Source organism: Globicephala melas, chromosome 8, assembly GCF_963455315.2.
Source record: "Globicephala melas chromosome 8, mGloMel1.2, whole genome shotgun sequence".
Classification (NCBI taxonomy): Eukaryota; Metazoa; Chordata; class Mammalia; order Artiodactyla; family Delphinidae; genus Globicephala; species Globicephala melas.
The window spans coordinates 31,110,338-31,132,241 of NC_083321.1; the positions used below are offsets into that span (position 1 = coordinate 31,110,338).

The 21,904-nt window shown below is 34.1% G+C and overlaps 2 protein-coding genes across 3 annotated transcripts in view; one reads left to right on the forward strand and one right to left on the reverse strand.

Moving 5' to 3' along the window:
- Positions 1-21,904, reverse strand: part of ANO3 (anoctamin 3) — a 275,901-nt gene that overhangs the window by 107,720 nt on the left and 146,277 nt on the right. For both annotated transcript variants that reach the window (XM_060303399.1, XM_060303400.1), the window contains 2 exons: positions 12,210-12,310; positions 4,254-4,298 (listed from right to left, as the gene is read on the reverse strand). In XM_060303399.1, the coding sequence (XP_060159382.1) occupies positions 4,254-4,298; positions 12,210-12,310 (146 nt within the window). The remainder of the gene's footprint in view (positions 1-4,253; positions 4,299-12,209; positions 12,311-21,904) is intronic.
- MUC15 (mucin 15, cell surface associated) overlaps positions 1-21,904 on the forward strand; it is a 107,351-nt gene that overhangs the window by 39,268 nt on the left and 46,179 nt on the right. The gene's annotated exons all lie outside the window — the stretch shown is intronic.

The following is a 21,904-nucleotide window of genomic DNA, read 5'->3' on the forward strand; positions in this document are numbered from 1 at the left end:
GTTGAGTCAAGGAGTCTTTGCGGTACCTTTAAGACTTTAACGGGTTTGTAAATCACCTGAAGATCTTGTTAAAATGCAGATACTAATTCAATAGATTTAGGGTGGGGTCTGAGATTCTGCATTTCTAACTAGTTCCCCGGGGTGCTCATCCTGCTATCCACTGACTGCGCTTTGAGGGGTGGATTTAGCATAGACTTCAGGTTAGAGAACATTAAAACACTGTTTCAGGAAATCTCACATCAGGATACTTTGGCCTCAGCTTTAGATTACAGTCACAACCCAGTTCTATGTGGTATATATACTGATTGGAATCATATTTATTTTTCAAAAGACAAAAATGAAAGCAAAAGAGATACTGACTCCAGAGATTGATTCTGAAAATGAGATTCTGAGTTGCTATAATAACAGCTGTGTTTACTTTAAAAATGTGCTATATCTACACACTATTTATGAGGTTCTATCTTTGGCAGTTTTTGGACTTCTTCTGCAATAGTGAGTCAAAGTGGCAGGATATAATATTTTCCTAGAGAAGTACAATGCATCTTAATATTTGGCCAACTCTGCTTAAACTTTAAAAAATTTAGTACAGCCATGTGCAGGCAGACTGTATCTTAAAAATGATTTCATCCAAGTCTATTATGGTAAAATTACCATGTCTATATAATTTGAAATAAGCATCAAGTTTTGATTTTTAGCATGTGAAGAGTTTGGACATTTTCTTTGCCAAGTAATGTTATCATTTAGATGCCAAGTCTTTTTTGGTTTTGGAGGAATCAGAGCATTTCTTTCTAGCCTAAAATAATAAATGAGTGTTATCTGAAGTGTCCATTTTGCTTCTTCTTATTACAAAGAAAGCCTCTGAAATCACAAAATATCGCTGTATTCCAGCCACTAGTGCACAGACATGTAAAAACACTGAATGGATTATATAGCAATTACTCCAACTTTTCAAAGTTAGCCTAGTGGAGAAAACAATGGGATAAAAAATTAGAGGATGAATTTGCCAGTCATTGAAATTGAGCCAAACATTTTCAATCTTTGAGCTTTATGTTCCTCATCTGTAAAGAGAGAAAGTAATTCCATCTGTCCTACTTCATTAGGTGGCTAGGAGGATCAAATAAAAGGAGGCATCTGATGACACTTAGAAAATGCTGATAGCTATAGCACCCAAGGGCTTACTATCTCTGACAAAATTGCAAACATACTAGAAATAAATGCCGATCAAAAAAATTAAAGAAATGAAATAAAATGGCTTGTAGACCATCATTGACCTTTTACAGAAAAATAAACCATATTATCAGTTTAGGCTTTTCACATACTTCCTATGAAGGAATACATGATGTCTAATAGTGAAATGTGGTCAGGGCTGGATCTGAATCACAGGATGTGAAGATCTAGCTTATTATTTAATTTCTTTGATTCTCATTCAGTTTTCTCATCTCTTAAATGAAGGGATATTCTGATAATTAAATAGGTAATGACTGATCCCACAGTGCCCAGCACAAAGTAAACACTCAATAAATTTTTGTGATAATAATAAGGAAAAGGAGTATCACTACTACTTCTACAACCACCACTACCACCACCATGGCACCAACATGATCTAACGTATTACCTACACTCTACCAAACTTTTATCACGTTAGCAGTCTTGCAAACTCAAGATTTCATGGCATAATGTGAAGATGACTTCTAACAGAGCTTTAAATTCCTTTGCTAAAATCAGTGGAACGCAGAGAATTCAATGGAAATTGAAAAGAAATCTGGATTAAAGGGTCAAAAGAACGTGGTCAGAGCACAAACTCTATCACACCAGCTGTGAAAGCTAGGGGATGAGATGTGGGTTGGTAAGGAGTGGTGATAATGGAGTCATTTATTTTCCCTGATCTGCAAACCAGTTACTCTTTGTTCTGCCCCCCTGAATGGTCCTTTTCAAGATGCTTTGATAATTGAATATGAAAGTACTTTGTAAGCTAATGATAGATAACAGCAATAATAAAACTATAGGCATTTCCTTTTGACCTGCCTGGAGAAACAATGATCTTTGAAACCTGGATAATTGCCTGTACATATTTACCCCTAATGTTTACTGGTCAAATTACCCATGCACAAAACATCTTTGCCATGTCAGGAAATGGAAAGCACAAGTGATATCTAAGTACACACATTAGACTTTTGCTTCCCTCTTTCCAATTGTCTAAAAATTGGGTTTTATAATTTTATAACATTGATGTCCGTACATATACACACACAACACTTAAATTTTCTTTTCCCAAGGTCAAGTTTAAAAAAAATCAAAATCAGTCATTTACTTAATTGAAAGTATAAACTCAGGCAAATACCAAGACAGTCATTTTTTCAGTTTAATATGTCATACAATTTTATAAATGCCTTTCCTATTTATTTGTTACCCTCCCCATACGCATCCACTAACTCAAAGAACAAAGAGAACTATTTGTAATATGTAAACTGTAAAGCAGTAGACTATAGTAATGCTTAAGGTACATTAACAATTGTTTGGAATAACTGACAACCTTATTTTCATTTCATAAAATTAAACAAAAAATAATAAGCACAAAAGATAATAAAACATATTATGACACATAATATAGCATTCATTTTTCTAGTTTACTTTTGTTTGACCAAAATACTAAAGAAAAACATTTTTCCACTATTAAAAATGTTTCTTTAGGATTTAGAATATACATATTTATCAGGAATTCTAAATACAAGTTTACTCTAAAACTAAATTATGACAGTATTACATAGACATTGGTTGCCCATTTAATATACAGGATTTTGTCCTTCTGTGAGTCTCTGAAAGGAAGATGTCTATTTAGCAGAAAACACACTAATTATACAGTGGCAAATCTCACTAATTCTATACAGCACCCAGAAGCAAACCTAAACATGTTTTATCAACACATCAAATATTAAACAGGCACATGCAGAGAAAAATATGGAAAACCTGTGGTTGTAAATTTATATATTATAACATCCCAATGAATTTGACCTTATTATGCAAAAATAACTTTGGAAATTTGCTTATATAGACCAGAAACGAATGAGCACAAGAGAAATGATGAAAGCTCATTGTAAATCTGAGCATGTCAACCTGACAAACAGAGGAATCCAACTGGCTAAGGAACATCATTAATTTTTTAAGAGCCATTTGAGTACTAATTCCTTTAGCATTCATTCAGATTTCAAGTTTTCCCCCTCATGATTTCCTTTTCTTGTCACTCATTCCTACCAACCTAAATTTAATGTTTAATAGAGTACAATACTCTCTTCTAGAATTCAAACTTTTCCTATTTTAGAGTTCTAAATTATATTCAGACATTTTCTTTGGTAAAAGAAGTAGATTTATTAAATTCTCTCCTAAAGTGGTCAGATATTTACACTGTATGATTTTGCTAGTTTTTGTGTCATTCTGATTTGCAATATCCTGCAACATTATTCAATAGGGTCTCCTCTACGACATTCACGTTCTATTTTTGTTAATTGATTGTTTTGCAAGGAGCAGAAAAACAGCGAATTATTACAAGCCTTTTGTTTGTAGAGTTCATTAAATGGAAGCTCATTTTCTCCAGTGAAACGGGGTCAAGGCAATTCAGGTGGGAGAGTTTCTTGTGTCTCAGGGTTGTATTTTAATTAATTCCTTTGCCATAGCTACTGTTACCACAATAGGCAAAGAGATGTTGTTTTGAGATAAAGCTCTTGAAAAGAAGTTTCCTTTCAATACCACAATTGAAAGAGAGGCAGGTTCAACTGGTGGAATAAGAGTAGGTCTGTAATACAAAAGATGCTGTATGGCCTTGGTAAACCACTTCATCACTCTGTCTTTCTTTACCATCTTATCAATAAGAGGTTTGGATTAAATGATCCAAGAGGCCTCTGCTGTGTCTATTATTCTATTACTCTAGTGGGTCATCATTTACCCATCAATCCTGGTTTTATAACTATTTTTAAAATTAAAATCTCCTGAAACACGAACTTGCAATTAAAATCCTTGCTCCATAACATTATATCAAGGAAGGATTGTGGGAATGGCAATGGTAAATAGAAAAAAAGGGATCATCTGATTTTAAACATTGTCAAATTTGGCATAAGTCATTTTGAAAATATCTTGAACAAATCAGTAAAGTTTTTCTTTCTAAAATTTACAGCTGCTGATATGGGTAATCAAATGCATTTTTTATTTTTTCCCAAATGACAAATTGGTTGTAAACAAATTTCATATCACCCACCAACCTGCCCATTGATTTGCTCCTCTGGTCAGTGTAATAGGATTTTTTCCTGAAAAAAAAAAAAAAAAAAGAAATAAAGAAATCAGCTGAGAAAAGTCACAGGAAAATAGTGAAACCAGCAAGTGACAACATTCAATTACACTGAGCATTTCAATACTCTAACTTCCACATGCTAAAGAAAGACATGAAATGAACCAGTATAATAGGAAGAACTCTGAATTTGCATTGTTTCAGTTTCAGAATCTAAGTTACTAATAACAAAGACACTTTCATAAATCAATAGATCACTTTTGAATATTTGATTTTTAATTCTTTTTTGAAAGTTTGTCTTCTGCTACATAATGCATATTAACCAGATCACTTGCTTGTATGTTATATGAAGTCAGCTATTGATCTAAACACATATGTAATGAATATTTATGACTTGGCAAAGAACGTTAAGTTATAACCACTAAAAATTTAGAGAAAAAAAACAGGGTCTTTATCCTCAAAAAGCTACTTTTCAGTTGAGGAGACAAGTGATAGTTATAACAAAGTGTGATAATGCAGTAAAACAGAGAGGGCTATGGAAGTACCTGTGAAGGGATCTCAACTAGTTTTCATAGATGGAGGAGAAAGGAGACAGGGAAGCTTTCCCAGAGGATGTGTTATCTGTGTTGAATCATGAAGCATGAACGGCAGTAGTCGTCTGAATGGAGTACTTAGGACATGGCATTTTAGACAGAGGTAGCAGCATATGAAATGGTTATGGGAGCAAGATTAACATGGTAAGATTCAGGGAACTTTGACTAATTTGGTAATTGCTGGGGTATAAATTGCAAGTTGAGGATAATAATAAAAGAGGTGAGGGGATGGTGAACAAGGCACAGATGATGAGGGGTCTTACCACTGATGCTAAGGTCTTTGGGTGAAAAGTTATAGGAAGATATTGAGTGTTTTAAGTAAGTGTGTAGCATTCTGATTTTAGAGAAACTAAATATTCTAGTGACAGAGGTTAATTCACCTCCTAAAAGATTCTCAATAAATCCACATCTTGGAGCTCAGGAATCTCATTCAGGGCCTTCTAAAATGCTTCTTTATCCCCACCCACCAAAACCCATTCCAGAGAATCAGAAAACTCCTCCATGGTGTGGTATCTAGAAAGCAGGGCCGAGAGTCAGGACAATTGATATTTAGTCCTGTGTTATTAACTGCTTAGAAAACTTGAAAAGCCTTCTGAGCTACCATATTTCATTGCAATCACCAGTCATAATCCTAGAAAAGAATTTTTAAGTTGTCTCTGCAATACTCTAACACTAAATTCAGATATGGAGTTTCAAGGTTTGCTCTGTCTAGCCTAAACTCACACTTTAAATATCACCCCCCCCATTTTATCAGACATACACAGGTTTGTGTGCATACATCATTCAATCAACTTGGTGCTTTGTGACCACCTAGAGGGGTGGGATAGGGAGGGTGGGAGGGACGGAGACACAAGAGGGAAGAGATATGGAGATATATGTATATGTATAGCTGATTCACTTTGTTATAAAGCAGAAACTAACACACCATTGTAAAGCAATTATACTCCAATAAAGATGTTTAAAAAAATCCCTATTGTACTATAAACCCATCTTCTCTCTGAACCTCCTCTACAAAGTACTCTCTTGCACTATTTACCCCGTATTATATAACTGTTCAATGACTATCTTCTATAGGAGACTGGGTTTCTTGAAGACGGTAGCTTCAGTTCATCTGACTTTGTGTATACTTGGCACATTCTTTGGTAAATAGTAAGCATTCCGATGGCTGATGAATAAATGAATGGGCTTTTGTTTAATTCACAGTTGCATTTATTTCCTTCAGTGCCTGAGGGCACTCTGAATTTAATAAACATTTACTAAATAAGGTATCACTTTAAAAAACTACAAATGTAGAAATTGGTTTAAAATAATTTTCAGCATCAAAAAAATCTAGGAATGTGATTAAGAGGAGATAAAGATTATGGTTATAATGATCAGTTGTGGATATGGTAAGGAACAATATAAAAGAACAAGGTGGCATTTGGATAAAACATTCTTTTTATTGCTGCTATTTTGAAATATTTCTCTCAAACATTTTCTTTTTTATTTTTGAAATGCTTTGGGAGAAATAAGAACAAGTGAAGGAAGAAAGTCATACAAGATGAATACACATATTTTTTAAACTGCTTATACTGTAAGAACAAATAAAATTAAGAGACTCATTTTTCCTAATTAACTAACACCCTAGTTACCAGTCAAATCTAGGATGAACTATGTGTGACAATTAGTGCTGTCAAGTCCTCTTACTTGAGGACCGGTTAGGTTATTGTTTATCTTGAGGACATGCCTGTAATGGGTGTATCTGCTTGGCTATAGAAAAGGGTGAGATTTCTTTTTGTATTTGCAATCTCAGTGAATTGCCTGTGATGCATGTTGCATTCTGGTTTAATGTTTATTCAGTGATTAAAGGGTTATCTTTCTCTTCTATGTTTGTGGAGAAGTTTCCTTGGTTGGAGGAGATTTTGTTTTTAATTATATTTCCCCAACATATACAAGTGTACCTTTAGTTCATGCAGTCAATAATAACTTGCAGTTTTCCTTAGTTCTTCTGCATAAATGAGCCTGCAGGACCAAATTATTTCCTACCCACTATCCTCACTCCATAATTTATTAACTGCATATTGTTCATGGACAGAGTTTTCTTTATTTTCCCTTAATTTTTCATTTGAAAGATTCTTCCATTCTACACCTTGCATCAAGACAGCATTTATCTACCTACCTACTTACCCATCTATTACAACAACCGCTCAAAATTATAAGTAAATGCTTATCTCCATCACTGTTTCCAACCACTGTTTCACACAGCCAGTGGCCACTTGTGGAGATGTCTGTGTGGCCAAATGAGAAGGACAGACAGTCACATGGGTGCGACCCTGGGTCCCTGCTCCTTGTCAAGCAAAGTTACTGCACTGTTATCTATTCTATATTTTGGGCTCCCTGTATGTTGTTACATTATTTTATTTTTGAGTGAGATATCCTTTGCATAAAAAAGTGATCTAAGTTTAATCCCAATTGTGATAAAAGATTGTTCTTAATGTTTTAAAAAATTTTCCCCCAAATTTGCTATGATTAAAATATTTGTGGGAGGAGGAGCTTGAGGAAAGATGGAAGGTTGACCCCACCTTTGGACTCAACCTGAGAAGCTACAGGGTGACTGAATCACCTTAAAATATGTTTGACCAATTTAATGTGAGAGAAGGGTAAGAATGAATAAGAATCACCTTTGAATCAAAAGAAAAGTAATGAATGTGGGAATTGATATTTCTGGAATGTACAAGACACAGGCTATGTCTTTCCTGATAGAATAAAAACTAGAAAATGTGGACTATTTTAACTCTCCAAAATTTCTTGGTTAGTTTGGAAACATCAAGTCCAATACGCAAGCCATATCTACTTTGGAAAAATAATCAAGAAAAGAAATAGCTAGAAAATTTATGTATATAAAATTCTACACATGCAGAATATCAAGCATAAAATTTAGATAAAATGCTGAAGTTTCAAGTTCATACAGTAAGTTACCAGAAAACTTTTGAAGGAAGGGTTATAACTCTAATAATTTTTTTCTGAATAAATTTGCAGCTTTTCTTTCTGAAATGCAATATATAGGTTTCAACACTGAATATATACATGGAATAGTCAAGCACGGATATGTTTTTATGCATAAATCTTTAAAAAATCTTGTCTTGAAAAAAGATATGTATTTTTCCTATTTAAGTTCTTTGTTATTCTTGTATATTTTACTTTTAACACAATATATATGTTCCTAAATATGATAACAGTTGACATTTGGAAAATGAATTGGTAATCATGAAAACACTTTGCCACTTATTCTATGCTTGAATAACATTCTCTTTTTATGAGCTGACTGCTATCCCAAATTTTAGGTGTACCTTATAAATAAATCAGAAGTTGGTTACTAAGGAGTTAGTTAATGCTACATCTATTATTTAAACTGATCTGTAAATATGTTCTAAAAGAACTCTGAGTTCCAGCATTTCTCAAACTGTTTTCCCAAGAACATCATCATATTAAGATTTTAAAAAATCCATCATCAGATGGAAATTAAGGAAAGACTTCTCTGTGTAACTGTCTGTTGGAATTTATAAAAATTATAAGAATTATTAAAATATTAAAAATCTTCAAGACAATATTTCTCTATCAACTGTAACAGAATCACTTGGGATGCTTGTTAAAAATGCCCAATCTTATCCCTGACCTAATATGCCAGAATCTCTGGATGTAGCTTCTAGGAACCTTCATTTTTACTAAGTTTCCCAGGTGATTCTGATGTATTCTGAAGACTGAGAACCACTTCTCTAAAAATTCCTACAGTAAATAAACTTATTGTTTAACTTAGAAATTCAGGAACATATTTGGTCACAGGATATTTTTCTTTTACATCCTCTGGAACCAGTGTTCCTTTGACAAACTTTGAGGAAAAGCTGTATATTTTCTAATATTTATATTATTAAATCAAAAGAATCACAATGGCATTTTCCAAAATTTCAGTAATGTGGAAATTGTGAACATTATCTTGAAAAACATATCATAAAGAAGAAATTTGAGCCACATCATCAATAAAAAGAGACAGTAAGTGTATACATTTCATGGTTTTCATATTTCTTTCTTTGGATGTATCAGAACTCTTCTTTCAAATGCAATCTTACCAGAAAATAAAAATGAATGTCATTTATAAAAAGCAAAACCATCAACTGAAGAAAACATCTTATTCAAAACTTCCGTTGAAATAGGACACTATGGCACACAGATTGGAGACCTAGGACCTAATTTATACAAACTGGAGACACAGTCTGGTAAGGGAATTGTTTTTAATGAACTGCTAAGTTAAAGACACAAATAATTAAATTTGATACAGATTTTTAAAAAAAACAAAGTTATGAGAATATTGATTAAAGTTAGAGTTCCTCAAAATTTATCTGAAAAAGTCAAGAGTAAGGGAAATGAGAGAAAAAGGTCAATGTGCTCTAACAGACTTTCAATTTTTAAAATTAATAAAATCCAACTGAGATGGTGGAATGAGCTGTATGAAATGTGTGATGCTGTAGATTCCGTTGCCATCGTCTTTGTAAGACTTTTTCCCTATAAACTACAGCAGAATGGACATACTTTGAAAGTATATTGACAAAGAAAGGAAAACCATCTTTGAAATTATGAATGTCAAATATTTGGTGTAAAGCAAACATGTTAACCAACATTTACGTTTTCACTGAATGAAAGTATAATTTCAAATTAATAATGTGTCTTTGCCAGGGACTAAGAATCAAATGATGACAAATTCCCCCTTGGATAGCAAAAAAGGATTCAATCTTTCGGACCCCTGGCAAACAAGTGCTTTGTATAAAGTCCAGAGGAGATAAGTGGAAGATATGCTCCTTTTTTTGATGGAATATTTTAACACAATGTTCAGTTAACCTGAAGAGCAACTGAATACTGAAATCCACTGAAATGGCACACTTTGTGATGGTCTCTAAGGGTTTCCTCCTTTTAGATCTACAAGGAAATTAGTTTGTGCAAAAATTCAACTATACCTCTGCTCAGAAACAATGGTGAAATCACAGGAATAGGGGCAGGATAAAGGTATGTGAAATCAGGCTTAATTTGGAATTTTTTAGCAATTTCACCCTGATATCAGAAAGTAGGTTATTGTCTTGGGTGTCACACTTCTTTTGCATCTTTGTTTATATCCTGCAGTCAAAATAGAACTCGTTTAAAATAATTTTGTAAGAATGTAAACAAATAAAATAATAGGGACCCACAATCCCACCCATCAGAAGCAATCATGTTTAGCATATTATATTTTCTTCTAATTTTATTTCTATTCATTTTACATTGTTGAAATCTCATTGTATGAATACATGCATATCCTTCACATTTTATTTAAATTTATTTATTATTTCACTACAATCATTAATAAATCCTTGTACCCATTTGTTTCATAAATGAATTATATTGCATTGCAAGGGTATATATAAATTATTTAAATCCTCTACCATTGAACATAGGAGATATTTCCATTTTTCATAATTATAAATAGTACTTCAGGGAATGTTTTTACATATTTTTCAATTATCTTCTTAAGATAAAAAGTGGTTATGAAAAGTTTTAAGTCTCAGAAAATAATTTTAAATTCAGTTTCAGAATATTTTATGAAATTTGATTCTCACCCATAAATCAATAGAGGTGATTATTCACCATATCTATGCGAGGTTTGAAGAGTACTACTTGCGAAAGTCTTTGATAATTTCATAAGTTAAAATGAAGCTCATTGTTTTAATTCTGCATGATTTTGTGTAGCATGCATATATACAGACCAAACAAGAAGAAAGCAGATAGAGCAAAGGCAAGTATTCTCCCATTATCAGCTTGTAATAAGTCACAGGCATGTATTTCACAAGACTTTTTAGAAGGAGACGTAGTGTCAACAGGAAAAAATTCCTCAAAACTCAAGACATGAAGAGTTGCACAGTGTATACTTACCTAGTTGTACTCTCAAGTTTGGTTCAGTAGAATGACCTGAATTAAAAACAGTCCTCTGTAGACTCCAAAACATCTAATCATAATACAAATAATATCTCATAGGTCCTTACTTGCTTCTTTCAGGGACCAAGTTTCATAAAAATGTACAAACTTCAGGTTTTTGTAGGTATCTTATTAATAATTTATATAAGGTGCCAGAGAATTCAAAAGACTTTACTCATTTTCTTTTGTTTTGTATTTTATTATTATTATTTTTGCCAAGCTCTTCGAGGTATTATTTACCTATCTTATAAATATCATCTGTACAGAGAATTTTGAAACTTTTACCCAAGCAGGAATGGGAGTCAATTTAGGTATCTAATTCTAATATTGTCACAGTAAGATTCCTCTGTAGTTGCCAACACTTAATCAATTTCTGTTTTGTGGGCAATGACTGTGGCTGCATCTTCCAAAGCCTGAGGTGTTTCAGGTGACTAAAAAGACAGTGATCAACATCCCATATTTCATCTTGAATACTGCAGAGGCTTGTCATGAGACCTGAGGCTGTCAGCACTCTTACAGAGTTGGCCTCTTCCATGCCACCAGGTCTGAGAAATTTCTCTATATTTTTGAATTGCACTCTTACTGTTCATTCATATTCATTATCTAGAGGTTCTTTTACTTGGTATCTTGTTACCCTAGACCTTTTTAAACCTTCTTAGCAGTTGATAAAGCATACTGAGCTCCAAAAAAGTGTAAATGTTCGTATCTTCAATGTGAGTTAAAACTTTGCACATAGTAGAAACACTTGAATTTTATTGTGAGAGATCATGGAGGAAAATGATAGATTCTGCATATAACACAAAACACACAATATGGGGAAACACATCTATTCAATTTTTGCTTGCCTATAGGAAGGACTGAAAAATCTTTGAACTGAGAAGGCCTTTTATTACCATTTATCCTCTGGCGTTGAGGACAGAGCTAAGAAACCATCTGGTCGAATTCCACCTGAGGAATGATTCTTGCTAACTGCTATACAGAAGAAGAACACTGTATTTGTACACATAAGGATGCTACACACTTACATTTCCTGAGTTTCACAAAAATAAGAGTTCCATCTACCTATATTAAATAAGAAGTGAAATTGATCTTGGGAATTGTAAGTTAAAATTTGAAAACAACTATTTTTCCCCTCCCTCTAGTCAAGTCCAGCTAGAAATGATATAGCTGGGAACCAGAACACTTACCACATTAAGCAAGCAAATTAGAAGGAAAGATAAATGTCCAAGGTAAGCTAAACTTTGGAAGAAAAAGCATTTCTTCTGTAGAAAGAATTACATTGATTGCTCTCAAGTTTTTCAAAAAACAGGCTCATCTTAATATACATTGAGATAGAATGAAATAAAATTTGAAAGTACCTGAAGGGCATCCTGATATTCAGCCTCTCTGCATACTTGCACAGCGTGTCCCATGGAATATGAATTTTAATAAACATGATATCAGGGTTTGCAACAGCTGGCTGCAAAGGACAGCAGAACAGATACCACTTAGAGCTGATAATATCATGCCACAATTTGATCTGAGAGGGAAGGACATTTTCCCCTTGCCTACACATGAATCATTATCACCCATTTAAAAGGAATTTATATGAATAAAATTTCTTAATACAGAAATACCTTAATCAAAATGTAATAATGCCATTGAATGCAAGAAATAATCATCCATGTGAGTTAGTGCATTTTCTTCCTTTGATCATTATCAAGATCCAGAATCCCTAATCAGAACAATCATGAGCCAATTAGGAATCTGAAGTTCTTCTTGTTTGACACCTTCTCATGATCCTCTCATTCCTGCTCTGGGGTGGCGGGGTGGAGGGCAGTGGTGGTAGTGGTAAAAACAACACTGACAGTTGCTACCAGTTATTCATTCACTTATTCTTCTAGCACATTTTATTGAGTAATTACTCCTGTAATTAAAACGAGGTCCTGTGAAAATCCTGGGGATAAACAGAGTATAAATCCTACAAGTCCCTAGCCTTACAGAGCTGTCAAATTTGCACGCTTACTCGAACCTTAACAGGTTAGTATACTGTTTCCTGCAAGAGATCATAAGACTTTGTGTCTTCGATCTAGACAAGAGGTTTTTAAGCAAAATCAAGTGTACATCAGAATTAGCTAAGGAGCTTTTAACAAAATTGAGTACTCTGGTCTAATTCTTAAGAATTCCCAGAATTGGATTCCATTGTTCTGAATATTTTTCTCGTACCACTAACAGAGAATCAGATGCCTTTCTGAACCAGATAATCATCAAGATTCCCAGATCTGGTCCAGTAGTCTAAAATAAGTAACTAAATAATTGACCATTTTGTCATTATATATCACTAATGTTCATATTATACTTAAAAAAAAAAAAGCCTAGACAGTTATTTTCCGAAATTCCTACAATAGCTGAGGCCCATAGAGCAAGAAAGAAGTTTGTGGCCACTGTAGCACTGAATTCCACAGAGCATATTCCTCAAATGATTAGAGAAGCTGAATTACGTCAAGGAAGAACTGCTCTTCGCTTCCATTTAGGCACAACATGTCAGGTTACAACTGGACTCCACTCGGTTAACATTTTTCCTTTAAATTTCACCTAGATGGAACATCTCAAGAAACATAACAATCTTAAAAGCTCAAAAGTATGGAAGAAATTTATCAGTCTAATTTAAAATTATATATTTAAAAATTAAACTGTACAATTTTATATTCATATATTCAAAAAACTATGTTTTAGATATGGCTAATTTCATGAATTTGCCAGAACATATTTCAAATTTGTAGTACCCACATTTTAAAACAGTATTATTAGAGAGCCACGGGACAATCATTGGAATAATACTCAGCTGTAGACAGCAGGCTGATCACCATTGACACTGGACAAGCACTTTCACAGACTAGCATTTGGAAGTGTTTGTTCCCTGAAGTATTATGAAAAAAGGGGGGATCATTCCAAGGTCAAGACAATTTAGGGTTTCTCACTAGAGGACTTGTGAGACATTTTAATATGCATGTACTTGCTAAAATATCCGAGAAGGTAAATAAAGTAAACAGAATTTCCAAAATTTTAGACCATGTGTTATTTTTTCTTTATAGTTTATTGAGGTACTAGGTATTTTTCAAATCACCAGGGGGAAATAGCAAAAGGTGCTTCCTGTGCAATTTCCAAAGGACTTTCCTACTTCAAATATATTTGTTTTAAATTAAAGATAAAGAATGATAAAAAAAATTAACAATGACAGAAGTCATATTAGGTGTTAAATATCTAAAGGCCTTTGAATTCAGACTAAGTTTACACACTTTAGCTATGCTTGAGGAAATAATGTATATAACTTTTGCTCACATTCTTGCCCCCAATAGTCTATTCGTAGCACAATGGCCAGAGTTATTCTTTAAAACGTGACTCAAATCATATAACTTCTCAGAACCCCATTTCAATTAGAGTGAAAGCCAAAGTTTTTCCAATGACCTACTCAGCCTTTTATAATTTCACCTTCAATATCTTGTGAACCCACTCTCCTACTAATCTCCCTCTCATTCACTCTACTTCCATCATTTGGTCACTTACTATGACTTTCCTGCCCTCACCCCATCATTCTTAACCTTGCTCTATTTTTTCCCATAGTACTTATTATCTTCTAATGAATGAGTCTATTTATGTAAATGCCATGAGAGAAGGGATTTTCACTTTGTTCATTTATGTCTACTGAGCACCTAGTTCTATGCCAGGCACATAGTAGTCACTAAGCATTTGTTGAGTGGATGAATGAATGAATGAGTTAACTTACTTTGAGTACACATTCTATGTAACGTGTACCTAAGCAAGAGATGATGAAGACAAGAAAGCAAATAAACCAGAATTATTCTGGAAGAGGTCCTACGTCAGGATTCAAATTAGCATCATGAATAGCTGGCTTATCACTGATTATTAATTCATTCCTGTCAACCCTTAAGATATGAAAAAATCTATTACACTCAAATAAAGGAGATACTTTAGAAGGATGTTACTTCATTAATTCTACCATTGATGAATGAAACGTCAAGCTGAGTGCACATACAGCTAGAACATTTCTAATTTTGTATGTCTTAACTTAAAATATATATATATATCTTTTCCAAGCAATGTAAATTGTCTTCTCTTACAATTTCCTCAACTTAATTTCTCTTTTGTTGTACCTCTACTTAAAAACCAAAAAAACAAAAAACAAAAGTAGTTTTATTTTCTTGCAGCTACTGAGCAGGAGGTTGGCGAAGGGCTGGTGTTGGCAGGGAGAAAAATTACTTTCACCCTTGGAATCAGAAGCTCTCAATCTGGCACTATTCTGTTTAGCTCTGATGCAGGCAGGCTTTTCCAAGGGAACAAAGCACCCACCGCCTTCACACATCACATTATTATTTAATTATTCCATCCAAAATTCCCAAGAGGTAGAAAATTCATTCTTGAGAGAAAAGGAAATTTTAAAATGTGTTTTTACACAGTCGCTTTACAAGTTGGTGGCAGAGAGCTGAAAAAAGAAAAAAAAGAATATGGTAGCTCACGTATTAAGTCTAAGATAAAGACAAAATGCTGATATAATCTGGAAATACACTTGGATAACAAAGCACCTATCCTGACAGTTACAGATCACCTACCTATTCATTTATACAGTCTTCAAATATGGATCATTATCTCTGATGATGTGATTATCTAGAAACTGTCCACATCAACATACAATTTAATGAAGATTTGAGATGCACTCTGTATCAGGCTCAGTGCTTAACTGGGGAATATAAATTTTAAAAATGGGAACTTGTTCCCTAGGGAATACTCCCATTTTTCAGCTAACAAATCCAATACTTGCTGATATTTTCACAATTTCATTTTCCCTTTCCACCTGCCACAAGCCCTAAATATTTTCAATTTAATAGTTATTAAAATTAAGTTGCAAACAAAGCCCACAGCCTATAATAGTAGAAACTTTAAGAAGAAATAAATGTTTATGATAATGCAAAACGCTGGATTTGATAGTTCAGATAGCTACAAGTATTTAGATACCAGTTAGTCATCAATTAACAAGGTTTAAACTAAAAATATATCTAGGTTCTATCTTGTAATCATGGAGTTAAGTATCTTTCTATGTCTGTTTGCTTAAAAGGGCGATACATGATATTGATTTTTTTTAATAGTGTCAGAATACTAAGAAGTCCTCTAAGATCCTCATGCCCTACTGTCCTTGTCTTGTACAATCTCCAGGATCTGTGAATATTATGGCATATTCACTCCCATGATTAAGTTCTATTATAAGGCACATTTGCTTTTAAAAAAGAGATATTGTCTTCCACTGCAGATAAGTCCCTAAAAAGGACTGGGCTTTTCCTGGCAAGAGAGATTCAAAAGAGCAGAGGGACACAAGGGAGAGTCTCCCTTGCGAAAAACGGTGGGGGGCATGTGGCAAGAAATGAGAATGGCCTCTAGGAGCTGAGAGAGGTACCTGGCTGATAGCTAGCAAGGAGATGGGCAACTCAGTCCTACAACCACAAGGAACTGAATCCTATCACAACCACATAAGCTTGAAAGAGTATCCTGAGTTCCAGGTATGAATGCAAGTCCATCCAACACAATGATTTAAGTCTTGTGAGAAACAGAGCAGAGAGCTCAGCCATGCCATGCCCAAACTTCTGATCTGCAGAACTGTGTGCTAACAAGTGGGTTTTATTTTAAGCTGATGAATGTGTGGTGATTTGTTAAGCAGCAATAGAAAGTCAATATAAACAGTGTCAAACAATCTTGTGGAAATTTTAAGACAATACTTTTTCATGATATAATGTTAGCATGCTTATTTTATTTTATTTTATTTATTTATTTATTTTTGTCTGCATTGTGCCTTTGTTGCTGCGCACAGGCTTTCTCTAGTTGTGGTGAGCAGGGGCTACTCTTTGTTGCAGTGCACAGGCTTCTCATTGTGGTGGCCTCTCGTTGCAGAGCATGGGCTCTAGGCATGCAGGCTTCAGTAGTTGTGGCACGTGGGCTCAGTAGTTGTGGCTTGTGGGCTGTAGAGCACAGGCTCAGTAGTTGTGGCACATGGGCTTAGTTGCTCCACGGTATGCAGGATCTTTCCGGACCAGGGCTCAAACCCGTGTCCCCTGAATTGGCAGGCAGATTCTTAACCACTGTGCCACCAGGGAAGCCCCAGCACGCTTATTATATAAACATGTTTTGTTCACTTAAACTGTGTTTGTCATAGCAGGTTGATTTTACACGTTAACATTGTGATAATTAATTTAGTCCTAATTAACTCAACCATTTAAAAAATCAATGTCATTACTCTTAGAATTAGGAACATAAGTAAAAATATCTTTGGCAACTAAAACAACTGTAGAAAGTTAACTTTAATATACAATTTAGAAATCTTAATTTTCCTTGATATTACACTTGGTATTCTAACTCTCTACTGGATCTCCCCCTTCATCCTTCCCCAAAAGCCTTTTAATTTTTTATCTCATCTGTCTTCTGTTTCCTTGATCTTTCTCTTCCGTTTCCTTGATCTTTCTCTTCCGTTTCTTTCCCTTAGTCACACTCTCTATATAATACTATTCTGTTTTAATTACCGGTAATATTCCTTACTATTTAATTTTCTTGTATATTTATGGTTTCTTTCCTCCCATGAGAACGTGGCCCATTTTTATCTTGGTTTCTATATGTCCCCAGAATGAAGCATATAATAGGTACTTCATTAATGTTCCTTGAATGATTAAAGAAATTGCTCAAGTCACAAGCCCAAGTTATCCTTGAAATCTTTTCTCTTTCTACCATATCCAAACCACCACCAAATATCTATATTTTAACTTAAATATCTATCAGATCGATTCATTTCTCTCCATTTCTAATGCCACCCATGATCTCTGTGCATATCCAGTCTTGCTTTTAAATCTATACTCTTTTCAGCAATCTAAAGTTTCATTTTTGAAAACAAATATGGTCATGATATTGCCTGCTTAAATTTTTCAGCAGCTTCCCATTTTTTCTAAGAAAATCATCAAAAGTCTTAAACTACAAAATGGAATTACTTAACCCTAACCATTCTTTCCAAACTCATTTAGTACATTTTATTTCTGGTATTAAAAATACCAGTGTTCTTCCTCCCACCACCATACTGATATTCAGTTGATCCACGCTATGGTGGAGTCTGGCATCAAGGTTTTAAAAGATCCCCAGGGGTTTCTAATGTGCAGCCAGTATTGAAAACCAGATTTCAATACTGGTTTCATAGATGAAAACATCTATCCCTTTTATCCACCTACTTTAACTATTTCATTTTCCAAATCTCAGTTCAAAGTTTGTTTCTTTGATTTTACTTCTCCCTTTCCTTCTTGTCTTCCCTCATCCTCAAGATTAGATTACTGACCTCCTCATAAGCCATTCTAGCACCATTTGCTTCTCTTTTAGGTCACTTAACATGATTTGAACTTATAAAGGGTATTGTAAGGAAGGATTTTAGACTTTATATTAATAAGTGGAGATTGAAAATCACCTTGGATTAGAATAGCTTTATTTTGCAAAGCCACCTAAATATCCTCTTAGATATGCAAGTACTAGTCAAGTGGAAAGAGTAATAACAAGACTTTTTAAAAAAAATTTGCAGGAGTCTCCTTTGCTTGGGTTGGCAGAGTTCCTTAGAGATTTTTGGATCAAATTTCATATGGCTTTTAGGGCCTTTCTGGAGGGAAGATATACCAATTCCTCAACTCTGACACAAAACTAGTATCATCTATTCTGCAGAATTGGGGTAGCCTTAACTCTTCCCATTGTCAGAAAAATAAGTCATTTATCTCTATAAGGAGGTAAATAGAAGGAAAGAGGAAGTAGAGCCTGGTAACTTGTATGAACACGATGGCTACAGTTTGTGGGGATGGTCATTCCAATGAAATGTGCAGCTGAGGTTGAATACTCTTTCTGGCCAGCTGTCCTGGTACTTTATTGAACTGTGGGGACCAAATCCTAATCATGTGAATGTGAACTTAAAAGAGCTGTAATTATGGAACCTAGAATGAAAAGCCATTTGTCCAGGAACAAAGGTACACATGTGTACTCTTTTTCTAGAAAAAATAGAAAAAAAATGGGACATGATGCTTTTTTAAAGAAAAATGGGAATCTTTTGGCAGTAACTGAAGAGTGGGAGCTCAAGAATGAATGGATTTCCCTTAAAAGCAAAACAAAACCCCTTTTGGATGAATAACATCCAGTATTATTCTCGGGAAAACTTGGAGGAGTGAGGGAGAGGAACACACACAAGAGAATCTGGACTTTCCACCAAGAAAACTAGGTGGAGACTGTGAGCCAAGTTATATCTCTTTTACAAGTAAACCATTTTCATGACTGACTCCTCCACAGACTGTATGTTCAGTGAAGGCAGGAGTGTGGTCTGCTTAACTCACCTGATCTCCAACATCTTCATGGAATCTGTCAAAATTACTTGCTGAATTAAGAAATAATTATAAATACATGAGCAAAATAACTACCAGCATTATAATAGCAAGCAGGTATAAACTGCTCTGGGAACAGATGACAATCAGTCACTTATTCATTCTGTTTGTATGGAGATTTTGAGAAATCACAAGGAAATTAAATTAATAAAAACCTATCACAAGACTTGAGTTTGTAAGATTTTTCAATAAATACTTCCTAATTGAGTTAATCACTAGTGATATGGATATGCTGGGTTAAAATTCCCAGAGGAAACACAACTAAAGGAGTCAGTAGACACTGAGATCAGAATTCCACTTGCCCAATTCTGTAACACTAGGCAGTTTGTGAATAAATCCTTACCTCATAAAGAGGTAAGGCAGTGCATGGTTCTTATTTTATACATAGTAAAAGAGATTTAATAAATATAAATGGATTAGTTTTGCTAGGGCCACCTTGAGTTATAGTTCAGTACTTCCTATGGATGTTCCTCAGATAACTAATCACAAGACATGTCCTGTGGGAACAAAAAAGTAGGGGTGGTTTCCAATAACATATAAAAATATGGGTGACCACTTTATTCCATTGATAAAGCTTATTAGCAAATTATCCAGATAGTTAAGCAAATAAATCATCAAAGCTTTTGACCTTGTCAATCCACTTATTGGTAAAGTAGCTAAATCCAACCAGTAGTAATTTAGGGGTCCCTCAAATCCTTAATTTAATTTTTTTCTCTCAGTAAGGGAACAGTTGGCTAAATCACCAAATTGTAATACTATGCACCTGAGTAAAAAATATGAGTTGGATCTAAATACACTGCAATTTAAGATATCCATAATACATTGTTAAACAACAGAATTGAATAGCAGAATAGTAAGTATATCATGACCAATTTTATGTAAAAAATTTATATGTGTTTGTATATACATAGAAAATATATTGAGGGACACAACAGTATAACTCAAGATATTATTAGCAAGGCTACCAAAGGAGAAAAGGGTATGATTTGAGAGATGGTAGATGTGCCCCTTGACTTTTTATTTTGTACATTGTTATACTTCTGATTTTTTACACTTTTTTTCTTTCTGTAATATGATAAATACATTTTTTAAAAAAAACCCTAGAATGTTTAAAATAGCACGAGTGGTTATTTTTGGATAATAAGAGTGAGGGTTATGTGTTATTTCCTTTCTATTTTTCATTTTTTGCCTAGTGAGCATTGTTACTTTTATTGTTTCACTTGAAAAAAATAGCTTTCCTTAAAGAACACTAAAAAAAACATTTGAAGAAAGGAAAGTTATGAGGGCGTTACATAATGATAAGAGGGTCATGTGTGGGTTAACGTGGTATATGGGAAATCTCTGTACCTTCCTCTCAATTTTACTATGATTCTTAAACTGCTCTAAAAAATAAAGTCTTTTATAAAAGCATATAAGGAACAGGATTAAGAAGAAATAGTTCAAAGTGAAGATGAAACAAACAGATGGAAAGATATACCATACTCTTGGATTGGAAGAATCAATATTGTCAAAATGACTATACTACCCAAGGCAATCTACAGATTCAATGCAATCCCTATCAAATTACCAATGGCATTTTTCACAGAACTAGAACAAAATCTTAAAATTTGTGTGGAGATACAAAAGACCCCGAATAGACAAAGCAATCTTGAGAAAGAAAAATGGAGCTGGAGGAATCAGGTTCCTTGATGTAAGACTATAATACAAAGCTAGAATCATCAAAACAGTATGATACTGGCACAAAAACAGAAATATAGATCAACAGAACAGAATAGAAAGCCCAGAAATAAACCCATGCACCTATGGTCAATTAATCTATGACAAAGGGGGCAAGACTGTAAAATGGAGGAAAGACAGTATCTCCAATAAATAGTGCTGGGAAAACTGGACAGCTACATGTAAAATATGAAATTAGAAAATTCTTTAACACTGTACACAAAAATAAACTCAAAATGGATTAAAAACCTAAATGTAAGGCTGGACACTATAAAACTCTTAGAAGAAAACAGGCAGAACACCCTTTGACATAAATTGCAGCAATATCTTTTTTTGATCTGTTTCTTAGAGTAATGGAAATAAAAACAAAAATAAACAAATGGGACCTAAGTAAACTCAAAAGCTTTTGCAGAGCAAAGGAACCCATAAATAAAACGAAAAGACAACCCACAGAATGGGAGAAAATATTTGCAAACAATGTTACTGACAAGGGATTAGTTTCCAAAATTTACAAACAGCTTGTGCAGCTCAATATCCAAAAAAAGAACAACCCAAGCAAAAAATCGGCAGAAGACCTAAATAGACATTTCTACAGAGAAGATATGCAGATGGTCAAGAGGCATATGAAAAGATGCTCATCATTGCTAAGTATTAGAGGAACACAAATCAAAACTACGAGATATCACCTCACACCGGTCAGAATGGCCATCATCAAAAAATCTACAAATAATATAAATGTTGGATAGGGTGTGGTGAAACGGGAACCCTCCAACACTGTTGGTGGGAATGCAAATTTGTACAGCCAGTATGGAGAACAGTATGGAGGTTCCTTAAAATAATAAAAATAGAGTTACCATATGATCCAGCAATCCCACTCCTGGGTATATATCCAGAGA